This window comes from Rattus norvegicus, chromosome 4, assembly GCF_036323735.1.
Source record: "Rattus norvegicus strain BN/NHsdMcwi chromosome 4, GRCr8, whole genome shotgun sequence".
NCBI lineage: Eukaryota > Metazoa > Chordata > Mammalia > Rodentia > Muridae > Rattus > Rattus norvegicus.
Genome location: NC_086022.1, coordinates 10,397,879 through 10,424,154, shown reverse-complemented (window position 1 = coordinate 10,424,154; position 26,276 = coordinate 10,397,879). Strand labels below are relative to the sequence as shown.

General features: G+C 39.3%; 1 protein-coding gene across 33 annotated transcripts in view; it reads right to left on the bottom strand.

Annotated features, from left to right (window-relative positions):
* Positions 1-26,276, bottom strand: part of Kmt2c (lysine methyltransferase 2C) — a 402,268-nt gene that overhangs the window by 331,811 nt on the left and 44,181 nt on the right. For all 33 annotated transcript variants that reach the window (XR_010065729.1, XR_005504105.2, XR_005504104.2 and 30 more), the window contains one exon: positions 12,565-12,653. Coding sequence is in view for 30 of the 33 variants with exons in the window: in XM_039108963.2 (XP_038964891.1) it covers positions 12,565-12,653 (89 nt within the window). In the remaining 3 variants the exon portion in view is untranslated. The remainder of the gene's footprint in view (positions 1-12,564; positions 12,654-26,276) is intronic.

Genomic DNA, 26,276 nt, shown 5'->3' with positions numbered 1-26,276 from the left:
TTACAAAACTATACCATATAATCCAACAATTATGCTATTTAATATTTATCCAAAATGGGTTTTAAGATATAGCCACACAGAAAAACAAAAATCTAAAACAAAATAAGGTTGATTGTAGGCCTATCTGGTAAACCTTTGAAATTATTGGTAAGTGGATTATTTAACAGTGGAAGATTATTTAGTAATAGAATTGTCATCAAGCTGTGCATGTAGATAACACATATAAGTCAAGCCAAAAAGGAGGCTAAGGCAAAAAGAACATCATGAGTTTAAGACCAGTGTAGGCTATGTAATAAGTTCCAGGCCAGCCTGGGCTATGGAGTAAACCATTCTAGCAGAAATGATGGGGGTATGGAAAGGTAGGAATAGGGAGGGAGAGAGGGGGAGGGAGGAGAGAGAGAAATAATCATTAAATTGGGAAGACAAGGAGATGAAAATATTATATAAAAGGCAGTTAGTTGGCTGTATGCCATATACTACTGATACAATAAAATTAAAATAGACTTTAAAACCAAGATGGGAGCGCACAGGAGTTGTAGGGCAGGTAAACCACTCCATGATAAACAGCTAAGGACAATTACGTGCTTGTCAAAAGACCTGCGCATCACAAAAAAAAAATGTTTATAAATGAAACACCTTTCAAAATAATTACATGTTCAGCTACTGTTTTATATTACACACACAGATCACTTCAAGTAAGATGGTATAAATAAAGTCACTTGCCACTAAGCATGATATCCTGAGTTAACCCTGGGACCTACACTACAGAAGAAGAGAACCAACTCCCACAGTTGGCACACAAAAATAAGTAAACGAAAGTTTTAAACACACACACATACAGAGAGAGACAGAGACAGAGACAAAGAGACAGAGAGAGAGCTGCTGCACATCTACCCTCAGAAATATAATACATATATAAAACAATCTTCTAAACACCACAAATATTAATGAAAGACTAAGACAGTAACAAAGGACATACACGAAATAAAAAACTAACAGTTACAGTAATATACTTTTCCTTGCCAATATAACCTCGACTATAAAAACAAGTTCCTCTGATGAAAAGGAATAGATTATCTAAGACCTCTCTCTGCTCCCCAAAAAGGTGAAAACCAAATCCATAGACTTTCTTCGCTGAAAAGTGAAGGGATCAGAAAAAAGTCATACCAGAGAAACAGAAAAATGAGAGAAGCAGGAGAAACAATACTTTAAAAAACAAACTAGCATAAAAGGAAAAGAAAAAGGTCACTATATAATGGAAACAATTCACCAAGGAAATACATGAACATGTACACAAGCCTGAAACACTCAATAAAGAAAGCAGTAGGGTAAAAGGAGAAATAGGTTTCAATCATAGCTGGGAACTTCAATACAATCTGCAACCAAAAATAAAAAATAAAGACAAAAGAATCAACAAACAAATATTACAGGGGACTGGAGGGGCTGAGGAGACTCCTTAGCATGAAAGAGATTGTCCTTCTAGAGAACTCAGGTTCAATTCTCAGCACCTACATGGTAGGCCACAACTGTCACTCCAGCTCTAGAGGATTCAAAGCCCTCTTCTGGCTACTGGGGACACAAGAGACACATTCAAGTAAAACACCCCTACACATATCTCAAAAAATAAAAATAAACAAGAATTGTGATGGGAGAGTGGGTCTAGAGAGATGCCTCGGTGCCTTACTCTCCGACATGCACAGCAGATGGTGCACTGTCACTGTATGGAACTCCAGCTCCAGGGAATCTAACCAACTCTTGTAACCTCTGCAGGCACTCATACATGTGGCACATGCACACATGTACACACACACACCCATTCTTTAAAACTCAAAGGTAAATTGTGGACATTATGCCACCCAACACCTCTGGAGTACACACAGCTTCGCTATCACTAGGATGGCCCATGGACCAAAACAAGCCTCAGAGGACAGAAAGAATTAAGGGTGTAGCATGCATGTTTCTTACTACAGTGGAAAAAAAGCTTTAAATGAATAAAAGAAAGAAAATTTACAAGTTTTTTACAATAAAAATTTAGTGTATTTTTGCAAAAGAGAGAGAGAAGGGGGGGGGGATTTAGTTTCCTTGAGACAATAGAGAAAAACCTAGTGGTTTTAGCAGAAGAATTAAGAGAAATGTGTAGCAACCAGTGCCTCCCCATCACCAAAAGAAAAAGTGAGATTAAAAAAGAATGATGCCACTCATGTTACAAAAAAAAAGCAAGTCAAATCAAACCCCAAGATAGAAACAAACAAACCCAGACATCAGACCATAAAATAAGAGACAAGAAGGGGGGGAGGGAGGAAGAGGAGGGAAAGGATGGGGGGGAGACCAAAGAGGAGGAAGAAGGAGACTGAGGGGAGGAGGGGGGCAAAGGGAGGGAGGAGGGGAAAAGGACAAGAAGGAGGGAGAGGGGGAGGAGAATTAGGATGACAATGACCACATCTGCATCCACCACCAAGACAGGAAGGGGAGAAGCAAGAGTAGGAATGTTGCTATGGCCACAAGGTGCAGTGATGTGCAGCTGAGGTAATGGTAAGCACAAGGTATGTGAAAGCAAAAGAAGGGAAGGAAGGAAAAGGGAAGTAAGGGAGGGAGAGAGGAAGGAAGGAAGGAAGGGAGGGAGGGAGGGAGGGAGGGAGGGAGGGAGGGAGGGAGGGAAGGAAGGAAGGAAGGAAGGAAGGAAGGAAGGAAGGAAGGAAGGAAGGAATCACATAATACAGAAATGAAAACAGATGCATTATATAGCTGACAACAGAAATGACACCACTGAGCACAGCTTCATGTGGGGAAATCTGAACACAGAGTCTGTTAAAACTGAACCATGACAGAATATCACAGCAGACCAATAGTAAGAAATGTTTATCAACCAGACAAAAAAAATTCTATCAAGAAAATGCCTAGAATCAAACTGTTAAAATAAAACAAGTATCAATTCTTTTGAAATTACTTAGAAGTCCTAAAGGGAAGGAATTCTTAAGTTCCTATCAGACTACAATTGCCCTGTTTTTAAAAAGTATGGATGAGACACATTAGCATACAAAGCACTACAGGTCAACATACCTAAAAAGCACCCATATAAAATTCTCAAAGGTGGGTGAAGGTGGTCCATGCCTTTGATCCACCTAAGGGATACTGTGATCCTTAATATCTACGCACCAAACACAAGGGCACCCAAGTTCATAAAAGTAACCTTGTTTTAGCTTAAATCACATCTTGACCCTCACACAGTGATAATGAGTGCCTTCAGTACCCCATTCTCACTAATACACAGGTCAGAGACAAAAACTAAAGGAAATGTTGCAGGTAACTGACGTTATAAACCAAACTGACATTATAAGCCATATTTACAGAACATTTCACCCAAATTCAAAAGAATATACCTTCTTCTTCTTAGCACCTCATAGAACTTCTGCCAAAATTGACCATATACTTGGACAGAAAGCAAGTCTCCACAGAGGAAAGCAAACTGAAATAACCCCTGTGCCTCTCTCAACAACACTAATTAACGTGGATGCCAAAAACAGAAAACTTGCAAACTCATGGAAAATGAACAACTCATCACTGAATGGAAAATGGGTTGGGACAGAAGTTAATAACTTTCTAGAATTGAATGAAAAGGAAAGCACAACGTGGCCCAAGTTATGGGACACAATGCAATGCCTCCATAAAAAGAGAGACATCTGTATGGTATTAGCAATCCAACAGCACATCTGAAAGATCTAGAACAAAGAAGAAATAACATCCAAAAGGGAGAGATGGCAAGAAATAATCAAACTCAGGACTGGTTCAATAAACTGGAAACAAACAAACAAAAAACTGATATAAAGAATCAATAAAACAAAAAGTTGGTTCTTTGAGAAAACCAGTAAGACCACCCAGCCCCTAGCAAAATTAACTAAAAGGAGGAAAGAGAAGAGTCATGTTATCAAATTAGAGACAAATCCAGAGACTCATAAGGACATATTTTAAAAACCTGTACGCCAAATTGGAATACCTACAAAAAAAATGGATAATTTTCTCAATATATACCATCCTAACAAATTTGAATATCAGGTAAACAATTGTTTAAATTGCTATAACCTTTACTTATATTTTAGTGAAATATAAGTAGTAATTGAACCTACCAACCCAGAAAGCATGGGAATGGGTGGCGTCTATCAGTATTTCACAGAAGTTACCCCAATATTTCTCAAATTATTCAACAACAACAAAAATCCTTTTATAAGGACCCAGTAACTGATACCTAAACCACATAAAGAACCAACAAAGAATGAGAATTACAGCCTGATTTTGCTTATAAACATAGATATAAAAATTCTCAATACTTGCAAACTGAATCCAAGAACACAGCAAAAAGATCATCTACCATGATTAAGTAGGCTTCATCCCAGAGATGCAAGGATTAAACATATGCAAATCAATGTATGTACTCATCATGTAAAAACTGACTGAAAAACTCTCCATACCTATTAAATCCAGTACTTGAGGTCTTTGCAAGAGAAATAAGACAACTGAAGGAGATCAAAGGGATATAAATAGAACGAAAGAAGTCGGAGTATCTTAAATAACCCTAAAAATTACACAGGGAAACTCCTATAGCTGATAAACACATAAGTAGCAGGATAAAAAACTTAACAAAAATCAATTGCCTTCCTATGTACAAATGACAGAGAAAGAATCAGGGAAATGACACCTTTCACAATAGCTTCAGATTAACTCTAACCAATCAAGTGAAAGACTCGTATAAAAACCTTAAGACACTTTAGAAAGAAATTAACGAAGACATCAGAAAACAGAATATAGGAATATAGATTTTCCATGTTCCCATGTTCATGGATTAGTAGGATTAATAGAGTAAAAGCTATCCTACCAAATCTGCAAATACAATGCAATCTACATTAAAACCCAACACAATTCTTCACAGAACTTGAAGAACAAATTTCAGCTTTAAGAGGAAACACAAAAAAGCCCAGATTAGCTAAAACGTTCCTGAATAACAGAAGAACAGCAGGAGGTGTCACTATGCCCAATCTGAAACTGCACTACCAAGCTACAGTAGTAAAAACATCCTGGCACCAAAACAGACATGTGATCAATAAAATTTAACTGAAGACCCAGAAAAAAAGTGTACATCTATGGACACCTGATTTTTGATAAAGAATCCAGAAAAAATAAACACTGAAAAAGACAGCATCTGCAACAGATGGTCAAACTAGATGGCTGCATGTAGAAGAATCACACTCATCCACACTCATCACTCTGCATACATGTAGAAGAATCACACTCATCCACACTCATCACTCTGCATACATGTAGAAGAGTGCACACAGATCCACGCTCATCTCTCTGCACACTTGTAGAAGAGTGCACACAGATCCACGCTCATCTCTCTGCACACTTGTAGAAGAGTGCACACAGATCCACGCTCATCTCTCTGCACAAAGCTCAGCTCCAGATGGAGCAAAGACTCAACATAAAGCCAGGCACACTGAACCTTATAGAAGAGAAACTCAGCACCTTCTGAACAGAACAATAGCACAGGCACTGAAAGCAACAATTAATAAATGGGACCTCATGAAACTGAAAAGTTTCTGAATGGCAAAGAACACTGTCAACCAGACAAAGTGGCAGCCTACAGGACAGGAAAAGATTTTTTACCAACTCCACATTCAATAGATGCCTCATGTATGCATGTATATATATATAGAACTAAAAAACAAAGAAGTATCATGAAAACCAATAATACAATTTTTTAAACAGGGTACAGACAAACAGAATTCTCAAAGGAAAGACTCAAATAGCTGAAAAACACTTAAAGAACTGTTCAACATGCTAGGCCATCAGGGAAATGCAAATCAAAACTACCTCAACACTTCATTTTCTTCCAGTCAGAATGGCTAAGATCAATAAAAACAAAATGATTATCATGCATGTAAATAAGGGCAAACATTCCTCCACTGCTGGCGAGAGTGTGAAGTTGTACAGCCATGAAGAAAATCAGTGTTGTGATTGCTCAAGAATTGATCTGCCTCAAGATCCAGCTCTACCACTCTTAGGTGTACACACCAAGGATGCTGCATGCGACCACAGAGACACTTGCTCAACCTTGTCATTACTGCTCTATTCATAAGAGCCAGAAATTGGTAACAACCTAGATGTCTGCCAATAGAAGAATAGATAAAGAAAATATCAAACATTTACTCAATTGAGTATGACTTGATAGTTTTTATTTAAAAAATGTGATCATAAAATTCACAGGTAAATTGACTCAGTTAGAAAATAATCATCCTGCGTGAAGTAAAACTCAGACCTAGAAAGACAAATATGTATGCATTCGCATATATGTGAACGTTAAGTCATTGATAAGCAAGTTGCAATATGTATAGCCAGAGAAGTTAGGTAGAAAGTAAGGGACTGGGGAAGGGTTAGGTCTCTGCAGAAAAGGGAAATAGAATACATATTTATGGACAGATAGGGAAGAGACTCAACAGGATGATCAAATAAGGAGGGGGAGGGAGGAGGGGGAAGCAGAAGAGAAGAAAGGGATAAAGCCAAGAGCTATTTCAGGGATTGTATGAAAACTTAATACATACATTAATCATATACATACACACACATACATATACACAAACATACATGCATACACACACATACCTACCTGCATACATACATACCTACATACATACATACCTACCTACATACGTACCAGGGCTTTTTAAAAAATTACAGGTCCTTAGCTTGCCTTTAATACCACCACTGGGCTGCAGAGGCATGCAAACCTCTGTTAAATCCTGGCCAGACCGAGCTACACAGTGAGACCCTGTCTCCAAAAAAAAAAAAAAAAAAAAAAAAAAAGCAAAAAAAGAACCCAAAAAAATTACAAATCCTTTGTGCATATATTACAGCTTCTGGTTTTGTTTTTATGGAATTCCTTTGTGTGCACAAGTGTACAATGTCTCCACTCTGCATATATATGCATTTCTTTTGCTTTTTCTTGTTTGGCTGTTTTGTCCTATCCCGATTTGTTGCTTTTGTACCTTACTGTATTTTGTTTTATTTTGTTATTATTCTTTAGAAGCCTGTTTCCTGAGAGACAGAAAGCTTGTAGACTGGGTATGGAGGTGGGAGTGGGGGATGGGAGAAACTGATAGGAGCAGAGGGATGAGGGAAAATATTGAATGAAAAATCTATTGTAATTTTTAAAAAACTATCTACACGGCTCAAAATGATCAGCACATTGAATGGAATTTTCTATCAAAATACAAACGATTTTCTTCAAGGACTAGAATAATGAAAACACATAAGGACAGGACAGGCATGGTGGCCCATGCTTCAATCCGAAGCAGAGTCAGGTAGATCTCCATGATGCTCCCAGTCTGGTACACATAGTGAGCTCCAGGCCACAGGGCTATATATGAGGCCTTGACTCAATAAATAAATGCCTTTCATCTGAAACCAGGGAGGAGCAAATGGGGGGAGGGAGGTAGAGGGATGGAGACGCACAACCTAGAAGAAAGAGAATACCTGACTTTAAAATATACCAGCTAAGTAGGGTGTAATTCAGAACTAGATAGGGATGGAACTATTACTGTAAATTCTAGGCCAAGCTGAGCTACAAACAGCATCTCCTCACACACAAACATTTACCCCCCCAAAAAAGGGGGTCAGGGGTGATGCTAGAAAAGTGGGCATACAATGCAGAATAAATAAAATAGGCCTCTAGTTCTAAACATGTACAGTTGTGTCAAAGCATTAAATAAAACCCAAAACTCTGTAACTATTAGAAGTGCAGAAGCATCTCATTATCAGAGAAATGAAAACCAAAACCACAAAATGTCATCTCATCCTCCTTTAAATAGCTATAAAAATAATAGTAAAGACAAAAATGATTAATGGTAAGATTAAAGACTGTCCTCATTACGCTGATAGTAAGAATGTAAATTAGTCCAGTCCAGTTAAGGCTGGAGAGATGGTTCCACAATTAAGAACACTGGCTGCTCTTTTAAAAGACCAGGCTCAATTCCCAGTATCCACAGGGAAGCTTATAACCATCTGTCACCCCAGTTCCAGGGGATCCAACACCTCTTCTGACCTCTGAGGGCAACAGGCTTATACAAGGTATACTTACATACATGGAGGCAAAACAATCATAAACATAAAATGAAAATAAATAAATCTTGAAAGATTAGTTCTTATAGAAAAACCATATACAATGCTCCCAAGACAGACAGACAGACAGACAAAAAGAGGGGGAAGGGGAAGGAAAAGGAAAAGGAAAAGGAAAAGGAAAAGGAAAAGGAAAAGGAAAAGGAAAAGGAAAGAAAGGAAGCCACATGGCAGGACAGTGGTGGTCCATGCCTTTAATCCCAGCACTTGGGAGGCAGAGGCTCTATGACTGGAGGCCAACCTGGTCGACAGAATTAAATCTAGGACAGCCAGGATATACAGAGAAACATTTTCTTAAAAAAGTGAGACAGGGAAGGTGGGAGGGTGGGAGTGTGGAAGGGAGGGGAGGGAGGGGACACAACAGCTTTGTGAAGCTGCAGTGTCCAATCAATCCCATATATGTCTATAGTTCTAACACTTAGGAAGCTGACATCAAGGATCACTCGACCCTAAAATGGCAACAAAGCAAAGAAAGCTCTCAAGACAGGAAGGCAACAGGATCACAAGTTTGAGGCCACCCTTAGCTATACAGTGACCTAAAGCTAACCTAGACTATAGAATTAGACCCTGTGCCAGAAAAAATATCACTCCTTCTCCAGAAATGTGTGTGAAAATGGATGATAATATTATGTGAACTTGTCAAAAACATAAAGATAAATACTCCACCTCATTTTAATATGGAAGCTAATATCAATCTCAAAGAAACACGTTACAATACAATATAACACAATATATTATAATACAACACAACATAACTGAATAGAAGTTACTAGCATCTGGGAAGCACATAAGAGAAGGAGGGAGGACTAATATGTAGATGAGTAGATAATACATAATACAGAGTTTTAGTCACAGCACTCAAGAGTCTGAGTGTGAGGCTACACAGCAAGTTCCAGGACGACTTGGCTACATTGGTAAGACACCTGTCTCAAACAGACAAACAAGCTAGAGCTATTTACAGGTAGGCTTCAATGTGTATCAACTCACAATTATAAGTGACTATACTAAATACTTATTGTCTCTTCTAATGGCTAATATATTATTAAACAAGACAAAGACTGACAACAGAGTTAGTTCTCATGTGAAGCAATTATGATATGCAGTCCTACAACCGACAGCTTTCCCTACTACTTTTCTTAGCTAAAAGAACCTGAAGTCCTCAGAGAGTAGTTAAATTTCTATCTAGGGGCAGGAAAGATAAAAGATGGATCTCAGTAATATTCTTCCCAAAGAATAGTGATCACAGGGGCTTTCTGGAAAGGATACTTAAGACACAGGAGTTAAGGCAGAACACAAGGGCAGAGGAACACCCAAGAGCGCATACCCACTAGGCACATGCGAAATTCCTGTTTCCACTAAAATAATAATGAATGAAAACTAAACTTAAATTGAAGACTAGAAGCTTGAGAAGAGAAGATGGTGAATGATATAATGAGTCTCAATAAATTTCTATGTAAATGTAGACTGAGGAAAGGAGTAGTGTTGACTCACTTGAGATCTGAGCTCATCTGAGATCAGCAAGACTGTCTGTTGTCTACAGCCATGATCAGGGGACAGATGTAAAATTTGAGTTTGGTGGAAGAGTTGAAGGTTGTCAAGAAAATGACAGTCGGCATATGTAGTGGTGCATGCCTTCAATCCTAGCACTCAGGAGGGAGAGACAGACAGGTAAACCTCTTTAAAAAGAGTTTAAGCCAGAATTGTGAACTCCAGGCTAGCCAGGGTTACATAAGGTTACAAATAAAGGATCACAAAGACTGAGGTACAAACTTGGAGCTAGAAAAGCAGCAAACCCATTCATAAGATCACTGGACTGTGGGTTTCAATGTGTAAAAAACTGTGTGGCATAGATTAAGACAAAAGTGTGGTGGGGAAAAGGTGGAACCCATGCAAATCTGAAAAGGAGTCACTAATAGTTCCAATAAATGGCACTAGGACAAGGATAATGTGTGAACTCTAGGAATGGATTACTGATAGGAACTGGAGGAGTTTAAAAGAAATCAGGAGTCAAACCTCAAGGTTTTAAAACAGATCATAAAAAATTGCCAAGAGGCGGTAGCACATGCCTCTTACTCTCTGGGTTAGAGATCAGCCTGGGCTGCACAGTGAGTTCCAGGACAGTCAAGAGTACACAGTGAAACCCTGTCTGGAAAACAAAAACAAAAACAAAAACAAGATTCCAAGGGGAAAAACAGAGTAACACAGAAATGATGCTAGATCGTCACCAAGTAAGAAAGAGAATACTGAAGAAGAATGCTGATGGGTACATTGTTTTAAAAAGGAGATTGCTGGACCATACTGTCTTAATTTAAAAAAAAAAAAATAAGGTTGAAAAATGTCACTTAGAACAGGAGCTGGACATAGTGGCAAGCACCTTTAATCCCAGCACTTGGGAGGCAGAGGCAAGTGGGTCTCTGTGAGCTGCATCCAAGCCTGGTCTACATAGTGAAAGTTCCAGGACAGCCAGGGCTACACAGTGAGACCCTTTCTTTGGGGGTGAAGGAGTAGGCACCGTGGCTTTAAAGGGGTTCTGGGAAATGATGCAGCAGTTATCAGTATTTATTGCTCTTATAGAGAGAATCCCAGTTTGGGTCCCCAGTACTCGTGTTGGGTAGCTCACAACTGCCTGTAACTCCAGCTCCTGAAAATCCAAAACCTCTTCTGGGTCCCATGTTTACTCCAGCACATACAAACGTACAGATAAAAAAAATAAATCTATAAAAATTAATAATAAACTCCAAATAACAGAGGGAAGGAAAGGGGAAAGATGTGAATAGGAAAGGAAAGGTGGGAAGGAACATTTTTAAAAGATGAAAAGATCCTGAACTTCCAAACTTCACTTTGTCACTCTAATGAAACACAACAGAAAAGAAAATGGGAACTTGGAATACAAAAGCATTCCAAGAACTCTGCACTTACATAGTAAGAAGTAAGGTAATTTCTAGAAAATACCTTAAAATGTAAAGCATTATTATGAGAAATTGTTCTGTAAGTTAAGAAGCTTGCTGCCAAGTCTGATGCCCCAGGTCTGATCCCCACAGTCCATATAGTAAGAAAAAACTTCCCCAAGTTGTGTACACACACACACACAATTTTTTTTTTTAAAGATAAAATTAGAGATGGCTCAGTGGTCAAGAGCACTGACTCTCTTCCAGAGGATCCAAGTTTGATTCCCAGTCACACTGCAGCTCATTTCTACCTACAACTCCAGTACCAGGAAATCTACCACCCTCTTCTGATCTCCTTGGCACATGTGCACATGGTACACACACATATGTGCAGGCAAAACACATAAAAAAATATATTTTAGAAATGATGAAGAAACCTTTAAATTTTTTCTAAGAAACGTTGATATTCTACATATATCAATATAATGCTCAGGCTGGAGAGGTGGCTCAGTGGTTAAGAGCGCTGACTGCTCTTCCAGGGGTCCTGAGTTCAAATCCCAGCAATCACATGGTGGTTCACAACCATCTATAGTGAGATTTGATGCCCTCTTCTGGTGTGTCTGAAGACAGGAACAGTGTACTCAAATACATTAAATAAATAAATATTAAAAAAAAAAACGTTAATGCTCATCTGGATGAACAGCAGAGAGAGACCACTGTGAGAAACACAGAGTGCCAGGCTGAATACGCCATGCAGTCATCTTCTACCCAGGCCATGAGCCCCACAACTTATTAAATCACCAACTTGTTCAGATCTTGGACATTAGTTTTAGTATTTTACTTATTCATTCTTGTGGGTACACAATGCACACCAGTATATTTAAGATATCTGAAGGCTGAGCACACAGAAATTTATGGTTTAATCCAGGACTTCATAATACCCACTAATAGAACATTTTTCCTCTATATTCATATTAACAAAATCTTTGAACAAATACTTGATGGTTCACAAGTCAGAAATATACTAAAGGCATAAAATGAGTTTTAGAAAGTTGTACTTGTTTTTTTGGGTTTTTTTTTTAAAGATTTTTATTTATTTATTTATTGTATATGCATACACTGTCACTGTCTTCATGCACACCAGAAGAGGGCATCGGATCTCTCTTTACAGATGATTGTGAGCCACCATGTGGTTGCTGGGATTTGAACTCAGGACCTCTGGAAGAGCAGTCGGTGCTCTTAACCGCTGAGCCATCTCTCCAGCCCACTTGTTTTAATAAAAGACATTCATATATACAAAATAATTCAAACTAAATAAGGACTCGAGGGGAAAACTGAAAAAGAGACCTTTTTACTCAGGAGACATCAAACAATGCAAACAGACGGAAGAGTTACGAGTCTCATATGCTGATAAATGCTAGCAGACACTTCTACATAAATGCTATGGATAGCACATAAAGAAATACAAATGGTTATGTATTTTGTCAAAATTCCCATTAAGATCCAATACCTGTCTCCACAATATTTTCTGTCTCCGTCGTCTCCAGTCCATCCGTGCTGTCCTCATCTTCCACTGTAGATTTTCCTCTACTTCGAGGCCTACAGCAAAAATAAATAAATAATAAATAAACAAACAAACAAATAAGGCAAAATAAAACGAGCACATAAAATCAAATACTAAAACTTTTGTTAGAGTGTTTGAGGCGTTCTCGTGTGTGACCAGGCTGGCTTTGGACGCTAGCACTCCTGCTTCATCCTCCTAACCCCTGAGCTGTATACATGGACTATCACACTCAGAAAATATTGAATTTTAAAGCTTAAACACCATATAAAGCACACTTGGAAAATATAGCCAATAAAATTTAAGCTTTCTCTAGCATAATAGCACATTAAGTAATAAAAATATTTTCTTCCTTAAAGCCTGAATGAATGTGAGGACAGAGCCAAGACTCCCTCTGTATCCATTATTAGCTTTTATATTTCTAATAAGTTCTTTGCAAAGTTTAGATTTTCAAAAGGTTGCAGTCTACATTTAGTGAAATCTAAAAGTAATGCCTTAAAAGTCCATTTACTGGGGGCTGGAGAGATGGCTCAGTGGTTAAGAACACCCGACTGTTCTTCCAGAGGTCATGAGTTCAATTCCCAGCAACCACATGGTGGCTCACAACCATCTGTAAAGAGATCCGATGCCCTCTTCTGGTGTGTCTGAAGACAGCTACAGTGTACTTATATATAATAAAATAAATCTTTTAAAAAAAAAAAAAAAAGTCCATTTACTAAAAGCTCGTGTAATTGGGCCAGCGAGATGATGCAGGGGTAAAGGTGCTTGCCTCCAGCCCTGAGGACCTGAGTCATCTCCTGGGACCCACGTGGTGAAAGGAGAGTCAAGCCCTGACAGCACATGCACACACAGAAGCACAGAAATAAAGCAAATGTAATAAAAAATTAGTAGATTTAAAAGAAAAAGCAAACAAACAAAAAATGGCTTATAAGTGATCAGACCCTTAATTTAAACCTTTAATTCCACCCCTCAGTTAGATCTCTACGAGTTTGAGGTCAGCCTAGTCTAGCAAGTTCTAGGGCTTCATAATGTGGCCCAAACTTACTCACTTACTGACTTAATTATTAATTCTATCAGTATAATGATAGAAAATAGAAAATAAAAGATGAGAGCAGTCAATACAGCTTAGTAGTAGTGGATTTACCTAACATGTACAAGGCCCTGGGTTCAATCACCAAAATTAAGATCTTAATTCAATTAAGATCTGAAAGAGCTGCTCGGTGGACATCTTATTCATCAACTGCAACATATAACATGGTTTCCTTCTGTTTTAAATTCACAGCCAAGAACTAACACTTCATTTATGAAAAAAAAAAACCCAAAAACCCAAAACAAACAAACAAAAACACACTTGATCCCACGCCAAGCACTCTTCTAGGCATATTTATTAGCCTTTGTTCAATGGTGTTTCTCAATGGTGGGAGGGAGAGTTGATGTTCCCCCCAAAATTCTCTGGCAATGTCTGAACAATTGTTTGTTGTCCCAGTGTGGAGTGGAGAAGCTACTCAACCCAGCCAGTAGATTCTAAACACACTATAATGCAGACGTGCACCCACCTAGAAATCAGCTAGTCCAACATGTCAACATGTCAACAGGTTAAAGAGCAGGGTTCTATTCTCTTCTTTATCTGCAGCCACTAATAAATATGAGTCTCATTTTTTCACTCTAATTCTTATGATAAAATAGAAACTATAAATATTTAAAGATATGTATGGCCTGAGTCCAGTCCCCAGTACCCACATTAGGAATCACAAAAGCACTAGTTGACTCTAGCCCAGACAATCTGATACACTCTTCTGGCTTCTGTGGACACCCACACACAGTGGCATAAACACGTAGACCCATATACACACATATTAATTTTCTTTTTAAAGATTTACTTATTTTTATTTACATGAGTACACTGCAGCTGTCTTCGGACACACCGCAAGAGGGCATCAGATCCCATTACAGATGGTTGTGAGCCACCATGTGGTTGCTGGGAATTGAACTCAGGACCTCTGGAAGAGCAGTCAGTGCTCTTAACCACTGAGCCACCTCTCCAGCCCCCATATTAATTTTCTTAATCACAAGAAACATAAAGTTCTAGTGTTAAAAAAAAAAATGCTAAGGGGGACTCCGTGAATCTTAAGATTTGGTTGAAGAAATTACCTCCTGGTATTTTAAGCTAAAAGCTTTAAGCAACATTTGATTGGTCCTTCCGAGATCTTTATAGTAGTAAATTGCATTTTGCCAGTTCTTTGCATGCAAATACCTCACACAGCAACGATTCCATTCTATCCCCTGTACAATCACCTGAAACTTTCCACTACCTGGCTTCTCTTGCAGAGTAACTGTATCTATTTCTCTCCCAAGCTATCTTACCAGTTCTGCCCTTAATTTCTGTGGTCAAAATCTATGAAGGGTCAGGAAAGGATGGCTCAGTGGTTAGTGGTCATGCCGCCACGCCAGATGACCTGAGTTGAGTTGCTCACATCATGGAAGCAGAGAGCCATCTGACCCTTATACATATTCACCTGGCAACACAAATATTCTAAATGAGTAAAATTTGAGAAAAATCCCTAAAGTTACTTACAGCACAGCAAGGAAATATCCAAGTTTAACATTGACAGCCTTTTTAAACAAACAGTAAGTTTGGCTTTCCATCCTCACCCCCACCCCACTTATCTCTGGAATATCCCTTCCTCCTAGATGGTGTATGATACATACAAATAACCATTTTGAATGGAAAATATGAAAATATTTTCCTAAAATTAGACAGCTTCTACAATTTTCAAGATGAATAAAAAGGTAATTTTCCCTTTGAAATGGAATCTGTAATGCCAAGTGTGGGTTGAATAAGAATGGCCTTAGTCACCAAAGAGTGAATTGCTTTGCAAGAATTAGAAGTGTTAGGAGTGTGCCCCTGTTGGAAGAGGTTCAAAAAAGCCCATGTATGACCCAGTCTCTCTCAGCCTCCCTGCCTAGGAATGTAGCTCTCAGCTACTGCTCTAGCACCATGCAGGCCACCATATTCCCTGCCATGATAATAATGGACTAAGCCTCTGAAACTGTAAGCAAGCACCCAGTTAAATGCTTCTTTTAATAGTTGCCTTAATCACAGTGTCTCTTCACAGCAAAGAGTACACTGACTAAGATACCTGGGCTTCATACCTCTGGCTGTATCACCACACCAAACATTTATTCTTAGTAAAAACAGAAATTGCTATAACTATTCTTTTGTGGATTTGTCGTTATTACAAGTCATTAGGGGGCTGGAGAAATGACTGAGCATTTAAGAGCACTGGATGCTCTTCCAGAGGGCCTAAGTTCAGTTCCCAGAACCCACATGACACCTCACAACTGCTTACAGCTCCTATTCCAAAGGATCCAACACATTCAATCAGACATACATGCATGCAAAACACCAAGGCAATAATGGAATAAATAAAAACAAATAACTTTTTGAAAAGTCATTAGAATTTGTATAATCTTTGGCTCAGGAAGGTAAAATGAGAATTTATCATGAATAAATAATGAAGCACACCAAGTCATTAAATGAAGGATTTTCGTTTGAGCATTGTATTTGTATTGGTTTGAATAAGAAATGTTTCCTATAGACTTAAGCATTTGAAAAATTCTCCTGCCGGTGCTGTTTAAGGGCTTAGAAAGTGTGGCCATATTGGAGGAGGTGTGTCACTGAAGACTGGCACAATTCTGAGTTAGCTCTTAGTACTTGTGGTGCATGATAAGCTCTCAACTTCCTGCTCCAGCTACCAACCCCCCCCCCCCCCACTTCATGATGAACTCTAAGACTCTAGAATAGTATGATTCTCACCCTTCCTCATGTTGGGTAACCCTCAATCAAAAAATTATTTATTTTGCTGCTACTTAATAACTAATTTTGCTGCTGTTGTTATGAATCATAATATAATTATCTGATATACAAACCCCAAAGAGGTTGCATCCCACAGATTGAGAACCACCACTGTAGAAACGTAATACCAAACTAAACCCTTTTTTCTGTAATTGTCTTGGTCATTGCTTTCTTTTAGAGCAATAGAAAAATAACTAATACAGTGGTTAAGTCTCAAAAAATAGATATGGAGGCCCTGCAAGATGGGTCAGCTGGAAAAGGTACTTTCTACCAAACCCGACAACTTCATTTTGAAGGCTGCACATAGTAGAAGATAATCAACTCCAGCAAGTTATCCTCTGGCCTCCCATGTGAGTACCATGGCACATTTGCCCTCCTTACATACGCAGAAAACAAATTAACTGAAAAGTAATTTTTTAAATAATAGGATGCCAGCAGAGACTTCTCTGTCCACCAAGAAAAGACTGTTCAGTGAGTCGTTTCAGCAATGGTACTCAGCAGCTACTAAGCACATAGACAGCTATGTTAACAGCATATGAACTGTTTTATGGCTATCCTCCCTATGTGAAAAGAGAAGCAACTTTTTCTGCATATTTCCTGTACACATACACTGTGTGTGTGTGTATGTGAGTAAAACATTGTGTGTGTGTGTGTGTGTGTGAGAGAGAGAGAGAGAGAGAGAGAGAGAGAGAGGGAGGGAGGGAGGGAGGGAGAGAGAGAGAGAGAAACACCAAGTAAAACCCTAATATAATGGTATAAAATGGTTTCCTTGGAGCTCCAAGATGACTCAGTTGACTAAAGATCTTTTGCACTAAGATCAACAATCCGAGCTTGATCTCCAGCGTACATATAGTAAAGAAAACCAATTCCAACAAATTGTCCTCTTACCTCCATGTATGTGGTAAGGGGCATGCAGGCTTGTAGCACACTCGCACACATAAGCACATACACCATGTACATACTGTCAAAAAGGAGGATTTATCTGTGCAGTGGGGACAGTGAGAGGTGCGTAGGATTAAATGTGCATTGTGCCTTTCAGTGGCTTACTGAGGAAAGTCCAGGAGCCTGCACACTCCTTCTACTGTGTGTATCACTTCTGCCATCTGCTGGCATCAGACTCTAGCTTCTCAGGCCTTTCTTTCAACAGGAACTGAATATCAGATACTCTAAAAGAGAGCTTCCAAGCTTTCAGCTATGGTTAGGGACTTCTAAGTCTAAGTCATGGGAAATGACTAGACCTGGAAAATGGTTCTTGAGTCTCCAGTATGCAGACGGTCATGATTGTATTAGACCAATTCAATATATCCTCTATTATTATGTATTATATATCTAGTATATTATATATTATGTATATAGTATACTGATTCTGTTCATCCAGAAAAGAACCTATCCAAAACTATGAGTACTCTAAAATATCAAACTAGAGCCTAAGAATCAACATAGTCCTCAGCTACACTGAGGAATCTCTCGCCATTAGTTACACAGTTACTAGATCAGAAACCTTAGGGGAAAAACTGAAAGAACATGATGGCAAGGATAAGAGACTTGGAGCTCTAGAGCAGGGGAATTCTATAATACAAGCTAAGTATAGACTCAGGTGGAAAGATGGTTTGAAAGTGTGTGTGTGTGTGTGTGTGTGTGTGTGTGTGTGTGTGTGTGTGTCTGTGTCTGTGTCTGTGTCTGTGTCTGTGTCTGTGTGTTTTGACTGTATGTGAATTACAGAAGATGAATGTTTAAACTCGCTATTGTTTTCCTTTTACTGGAAATGTAGCTTTTTAAGGTGGGGGAAGTGGGAGGATAGATACTGTGTAAGCTGGGCAAATGATCAGTTCCTAGAAACAAATTGAACTTCTCCCTCATAGACTGCCTCATCTGTTGACCAGGGATAATGGGAGCTTTCTCATTAACACGTCTATTACTACAGTTAAAGATTCAGTAGCTACCTACACTTATATGCATCATTTTTATTCCTATGATGCATGGATGATGTATGTGTGGTAACAAAAAAACATTGATCCTAAGACAGCAACAGAGACTCCTTAACAACCAATGGCTTGTTTTTTGGGTTTTTTTTTTTAATGTACATAAGTTTGTACCTGTATGTACAGAGGCTTCTGTACCTCTGGCATGGTGCTCAAAAAGGTCAGAAGAGAACATAGGATCTTCTGGAAAGATGTTCCAGGTGGTTGTGAACCACCATGTGGGCACCAGAAGTCAAACCCAGATCCTCTTTAAAAAGCAACAAGTGCTCTAAACTGCTTGCTAGGCCAGCTATCCATTCCCCAGCCACTTTGTAAACAACTGCAATTCAAGCCTTGCCATCATTAGAAAGGAATAAAAACTAAGACTCTAGAAGGCATAAAGGAAGGTAGAGGAATGAGTGAAAGAGGAATGGGAACATGAAAGAAAATGAAGACTGTACAGTATAGATGGTTCATAAAAAAGATAACCACTTCAGTACTGCCAACCCCGCCTCCCCCCCCCAACACACACAATCATGTATAGTCAGTGTGTGTCTATGGAGAGTATGTGCAATATGTATACAGTTGCTGTGGAGGCCAGAAGTATCGGGTGCCCCTGGAGCTGTGCCAACCAGGTCCCCTGCAAGAGCAGTGCACACTCTTATCCATGAGCCATCTCTCCAGCCCAGTACAGTTCTTCCTACATCAATCATGTAAATATTGCAATGTCCTTCCCCAACCTTCACAACTAAATCAGAACTATTCCTTAACTCACTTAAGACCACTCTACTTCTACAGTTTCATCTCCTGCCCGGTACCAGGCTTGTTAAACTCCTGGTAAATGTTATTCCTTCCATTATAAACTCACTCACGTGGTACAGCTTTTGCACAAGCTACTCCCTCTCCTGCAAAGTAGCCTCTATTTCCTTCAGGAATCCCTCAACAATCAAGTAAATAGAAACCAAACCTACAATGCGTTTCTGACCTCGCGTGGTGGTTCTACTACAGGCTCTGCACTTAACGTACATTAGCCAGTGACACCCTTAACAAGGAGTCACACCATGTCTACGTGCTTCCCATACTTAACAAGGACTCACACCATTTCTATGTGCTTCCAATACTTTCCTGAAGAGACAGAAAGTAAGAAAAATCTATCGCTGCTGAGAAAGGTTAGTGGACACACTGATTAAATTAATTAAAACTAAGTGAAACAAACTAAAGAAAAAGGAAGAATCAAACTTCACCCTGCCTTTTCTCTATGAATAACTGCAGAGGACAGTCTAAGAGACACCGATCGTCCAGACCTGGTGTGTACAGATGTGGTGCCAGCTGCCCTGAAGACTGACACAGAAAGGATCGCTTGAACCAATTACACAGACACATACATGGACTTCATCCCTTTCACTTTTAAATATTTGTTTTTACTTTATGTATATAAACATTTCCTTGAGTGTATGTATGTGAACCACATGTGTGTTATGCTTGTCAAGGGCAGGAAAGGCTGTTGAATCCCTTGGAGCTAGAGTTACAAGGGGTTGTAAACAACCATGTAGGTGCTGGGAACGAAACTGGGGCCTCTGCAAAAGCAGCAAATGCTGTTAACCACTGAGCCATCTCCTCAGCCCCCACATACTTTTTTATAATTTTAACAAAAAAAAAAAATCCTTACTTTTTAAAGACAACATTTTCAACTACTTATTATAAGTCCATAAATAACTTCAAAGTAACACGAGAGGACGGGCTGTGTTTGCTTTCTAAGGAGAGAGAGAAGGAAAGCCTAGAGCTATGGGTAAGTATGGAGATGGGGAGAATCCAGGAGGAGACAGGGGAGGAGAAACTATGATCAGAACATACTGTATGCATTTTCAAATAAATACTAATTACATACCTGCAGTATCTATACTTCCTTCTAGCTTACCAGTATATTAAAAATACAGTGCAAGATGAAACAAAATTCCTAAAATGAGGCTATTCTTATTCGTTTGCTTGCTTGCTTGTTTGTTTCCCCCAGACAGTGTAGGGTTTCCCTGGCTGTCCTGGATCTCACTTTGCAGACCAGGCTGGCCTTGAACTCACAGCATCACTTGTCTCTACAGTGCTGGGAATGAAGGGGCATATATCCCCATGCCTGACCACTGTACTTTCTATTATATAAGAAAATCTCTATTAAATACATCATTTACTTTCTTTACCAAAACCAAAAAAAACTATTTTTCAATAAAATATATCTTATCAAATAATAAATGAATTCTGGTGTGTCTTTGTTTTAGGTTAAATGATAACAGTATAGGGGGTATATTACATTATTCTCTACACACATATAACCATTTTTCTAAAATAGAAGAGTTTCTAAGTCAGAGTAAAGGGAAAAGGATATCCTTAGGAAGGAATGTGGATAATGTTTAACAAGGAGGAGGGAATCACAGGTAGAAAGTCGCATGGAATTATTTCAGCAAGAAGACCTTTGCTGAAAAGTATCGGCAGAATGAAGCCTTCAGACAGAGCTGAGTGGAAATGTGAGTAGAGCCTTCACTACCTTAAAAGCACAGATGTAATGTGAAGGCTGCCTCCTTCACATTCTGGCTCTATGACCCTCTGGGACTCAGTTGTTGGAAAAAAAAGCAAAACAGCCTCCACTCAAAAGATTTCATAACAACTCTATGTTAAGATGCTTACAGTCTGGGGTTGGGGATTTAGCTCAGTGGTAGAGCACTTGCCTAGGAAGCGCAAGGCCCTGAATTCGATCCCCAGCTCCGAAAAAAAGAACCAAAAAAAAAAAAAAAAAAAAAATGCTTACAGTCTGTGAAAGGTCAAGGAACCTGTGGTCCCTCTTAGGCACTTCACAGTCCAACTGGTTTCTTTTCCTTCTAGGCATACAGCTTGATTGACATTTTTGTTAACTTCCCTTACATATGATTGAGATGAAAGCAATACTGACAGCAGACTCTTATCCACTCACAGTACTTGTCCCCAAACCTCCCTATAAAATGTAATCCATCACCTCTTCGTGGCGAACGTCAACACTTGAACCACCTTTTTACAATGGGTGTTGACATCAGAGATCAGGCCAAGTTCTACATGGCTAAGTTAGTGTGATAAACCTGAGATTTTACCCAGCATGGCTCCAACTAACAGTTCTCTTTGTGAATTTATCACAAAAGGGAAAATAACCAATTCAGGAATTAGCAAGTCATAGTACCACAGGCCTGTAATTTCAGCAGAGGCTCATAGCAAGATACCAGTGCGGTCTGCCTAACAAATTAAATTCCAAGCCAGCCGGGGCTACACAGATAAACCAGCTCAATAAGAGAAGAACAAGAATATTATTCAGTAAGTACAAGCATCTACATAGACCTGACCAGTCTGATAATTCTCACAGTCCATAAAAATATCCCGTAGACCCAGAACTCTATAGTGGAAAGATAGGAAGTAGAAAAAGAGAATCACCTAGAAACTTGTCTGTGCAGATCAGCAGCAGAAACAAGAAAGACTGTGATCAAAAAAAAAAGGTGGAAAGCAAGAAGAATAATGCCCAAAGTTATTTATTCTCTGATCTGCATATGTGACTCGCACACAGTATTTTATATCTATGAATGACAGGGCCTCTAAAAGGCCATGGCTAGGCATGGAATTCACTATGTAGACCAGATGAGACAAAATTGTAAAGTGAAAATAAAGTAATGGGGAGAAAGGCAAGAAATGAAATAAAATACAGTCAGAACACAGTCATGCATGCATCTGGGGGGCTAAGGCAAGAAGACCACAAAACCAGTCTGGGCTAAAGAGTGAACTCAAGGTGCACAGGGTGGGTAGAGAATGTTTAGTACAATCCCACTTGTTTTGTTTAAATACCTGCTTTTATTTCTATCTTATGTGCACTGGCATTTTGCCTGCATGTGTGTTTGCACGTCAGATCCCTTGGAACTCGAGTTACAGTTGTGAGCTGCCATGTGAGTGCTGGGTATTGAACCTGGGTCCTCTTGAAGAGCAGACAATGTTTTTAATTATTAAGTCCCTTTGCCAGGTATATAATCTCATCATACCGGAGCTTGAGGAGACAGTAGTATGATAAATCTAAGGACATTTGAGGCTACACAGCAATACTGCCTCCAAAAAGTAATATTGACCAAAACAACAAAAAGTTAAAAACATTCAGTTGTAAGTGAAGAACTTGGCTGGCGTGAATGAAGCCCTGGGTTCTATCCCAGGAGCCATGTGAACTAAGCATAGTGGTCCGTGCTTGTAATGCCAGCAATTGGCAGGAGTCAGGAGAATCAGAAGTTAGGGTCATCTTTAACAACATGAATGGTAATGACGAGCACAGGATACAGGAAATCCTGTCAAGAATGGAAAGCAAACATTGCTAATGTTCCCATGTCCTCCTGTCCCTCCTATGTACTCCTGTCCCACCTGTCCTGGCATCTTATCCACAAGCCAGACCTGCAGGCAGAAATATAAGGGTCCAGTGATCGCCGCTGCACTTGTGACCGGTTTCATTTGTCAGTTATGGTCAACACATATAACACTGTTAAAACACTTCAAAATAAGCCAAGTGTGGTGACTAGAGAAGCCTTGTCTCAAAAGATAATAATAATTATAATTTTTAAAAAAACCTTTAGAGTAAAGACATATTATTTATAATAATGTTAAATGATCAAAACCAAACTCCCAAACTCCCTCCCATGTTATCATCTTGTGAGGTGAAATATCAAGGCTGAGGGAAAATATTAGGATGTTTTAAAATGAACATATAATTGATCACATATCACAGTCTTTCTTGTTTCTCATTGAAGTGGACATTTTTATACTTAAGCAAATATACATTGTAAATTCTTTTAGGATATTTTAATGTGTGTGAGTGTTTTGCTTACATGTGTATAGGCACACTTTGTTCAAACCTGGTACTTAGGCCAAGAGTCCCTAGAACTGAAGTTAAAGTTATTCGTGAGCTACCGTATGGATGCTGAGAATTTAATTCAGGTCCTCAGCAAGAGCAGTGTGTACTCTTAACCACTTGCCCTCCCTCTAGCCTACCACAACAAGAAAATTTACTTAATAATCACATGCACATTTAAAAATTGAGTATGACCCTCCCCCCACACCTCCATCATCTGTGAACTGCTGGGGGATGTGAAAGAGCAGGTCTCGCTGATCCACAGCTGCAGAACCTTCATGAGACAGGGCAACAGCAAGATACCCAGGAGTCATTCCCGTGAGCATCCAATATTGATGGCATCACCAAAGCCAGAAACTTCAAACCAGACCAATGACTCATTGCAATGAACATTTGCAAATGAAGATGTATGGACAGAGGGACATACTATAGGACACACTGTGTCTAGGTCTCCTTACAAAGAAACTGTCCTATTCTAGAGCTTCCTCATCCTAACCTGATTGTATTAAAGAACCTATCTTCATAATTTCCAACAAAGCCACATTTCTCAGATCCTGAACAAATACATGAGGGTGGTTTTTTGTTTGGTTTTTTTGTTTAGCTCTGGGTTTTTTGGTTTGTTTGTTTGTTTGTTTGTTTGTTTGTTTTGAGACAGGGTTTCTCTGTATGTAACCCTGGTTATCATCCTAGAACTTGCTCTATATGCCAGGCTTTGAACTCAGAGGTCTGCCTGCCTCTGCCTCCTGAGTGCTGGGATTAAAAATTAACACCTCCACTGCCCAACATGATGATAGTTTGTTTCTTCCCCCAATTAACCAACCCAGTGCAGTAATTTTAAGAACGTGAATAAAAGCACAGAGCTTTTACTTGTTCAAGCAGACACATTAGAAATGTTTTTAACTTTTTTAGGATATATATCATGGTGATTAAAAGTTCTAGTTAGTTGTGGTAGTTAATTGCCACCTGAATGGGATTAAAAACTCCCAAGGGACTCCTAAAGCATACTCTTGTGGTTTAGTTTTAAAGGCACTGTCAAGCAGGAGTAACTGAGAAGACTGGCCCTGAGTATGGGCAGTACTGCTCCACATACTGGGAAACCTTTGCAATAAAAGGAGAAAACGGGGGAGGGCCAAGAGACAGCGTCCAGGCATCTTTTTCTGTTTCCTGCCCACCCCTATGTGAAGAACCTCCACTACCACAGGATCCCACCATGCTTTGTTTAAGCACATGGACAAGCAGCCAAACAGAATCATCTGAAACTGTTATGTAAATAAAACCTGTCTCTCCTAAGATGCTTTTCTGAAGCATTTTGTCAAGGCAACTCCAAAGAAGATTGGTATCAGAAATAAGGACAGGGGGTTGGGGATTTAGCTCAGTGGTAGAGCGCTTGCCTAGCAAGCGCAAGGCCCTGGGTTCGGTCCCCAGCTCCAAAAAAAAGAAAAAAAAAAAAAAAAAGAAAGAAAGAAGGACAGGAAGTTTTCTCTGAGCATGCATAAATAAGGAGCAACTGGGTTATAAGGGTGGATGCCTGCTTGAGCTACTCTGTAGGTCAAATGTGAAGACTGAAGCCCTAATGCCCAAGTACCCTAGACTGTAACTTTATCTGGAATCACCTTTAAGGTGAAATGAAGTTAAAATGGAGTTAAGATGCTCTTGCAGAGGAACTGGGTTCAATTCCCAGCACCTATATGGTGGTTCACAACCATCTATTAACCCAGTTTGAGAGGATCCAACCTCTTCTGACATGGGCATCTAACATACATTCAGGCAAAACTCTAACATAAATAAAATGAATAAATCTAATCTTTGTAAATTAACAACAAAAAAAGATGGCGCCTGGGAGTCTGGTGGGAGCCTCAGCAGGTAAAGGCACTTATTGTCAAGCCTGACAACAGGAGAGTGACACTCATGACCCACAGCATAGGAGAAAACAACTCCCACAAGTTGTCCTCTGACTTACATATAGGTGTGTGAGCATGAGCAAGCACACACACACATACACACGCGCACACACATAATTTTTTTGCACACACACATACAAGTAATTTTTTTTTAACAAAATGACATCAAAATTCAAGAACAACAACAAAAGCAAGATAATGTCAGTGTACAGTGAGAATACAGTTATCTGCAAACCAAACTGAAAAGCCCAAAAAGAACCAACTGTTGACCTGGATTCTTAGCCTCCAAAACAGTGAATGAAACAAAGGGGGAGGTTCTGTTATTTTCAGTAGCTACTCTGTAGTCATTGTTATTACCACAAAGGAGCTGGCGGAGACTAGAGAGTAGTCTGTTAGATTCCCTGAGGATCTGAGAGCTGAGTTGAGAAGCATATACACCAATATGATAACTCTCATACTAAAGGGAAAATGGTCACTATGGAAACTATAAACCACCAATCAGGGCACAAGTCGGGGGTCGACGGAAGCACTGAACTTTCTTGATAAGTCAGCACAACAGCCTCCTACCCATTTTCAATCAAGAAAATACAGACCCAGAAAGATTAAATGAGCAGTGAGCCATTGATCCAAGAGTCCCTCCAACTTCTCTCAAATCCTTCCCCCGCCTCTGACAGTTAAGATTCCTTTAAAAAAAAAAAAAAACTGATTCTGAGATATGGAAAAGCAGGTCTGGCTTTATATCACACATATATTCATTCCTCAACATTAAGAGGGTTTTAAGTGAGTTATTGTGGCTCACTCCTGAATGTCAGAATTTAAAAGCTGAAGCAGAAGGATTATTGTAAGTTCAAAACCAGCATGCACTACACGGTGAGTTCGAGGTTAGCCTAAACTAACTAGTGAGACCTTGTCTCACAATAACAAGGAAGGGGACTTAAATGATATGAAAGTGGTTCAAAGAGGGGCTATAGCAGAGATTACTCCATACATGTTCTTCAGTGGACTAGTCCATATCCAAAGGAGTAACTACCACTCAATTCTACTCCAGG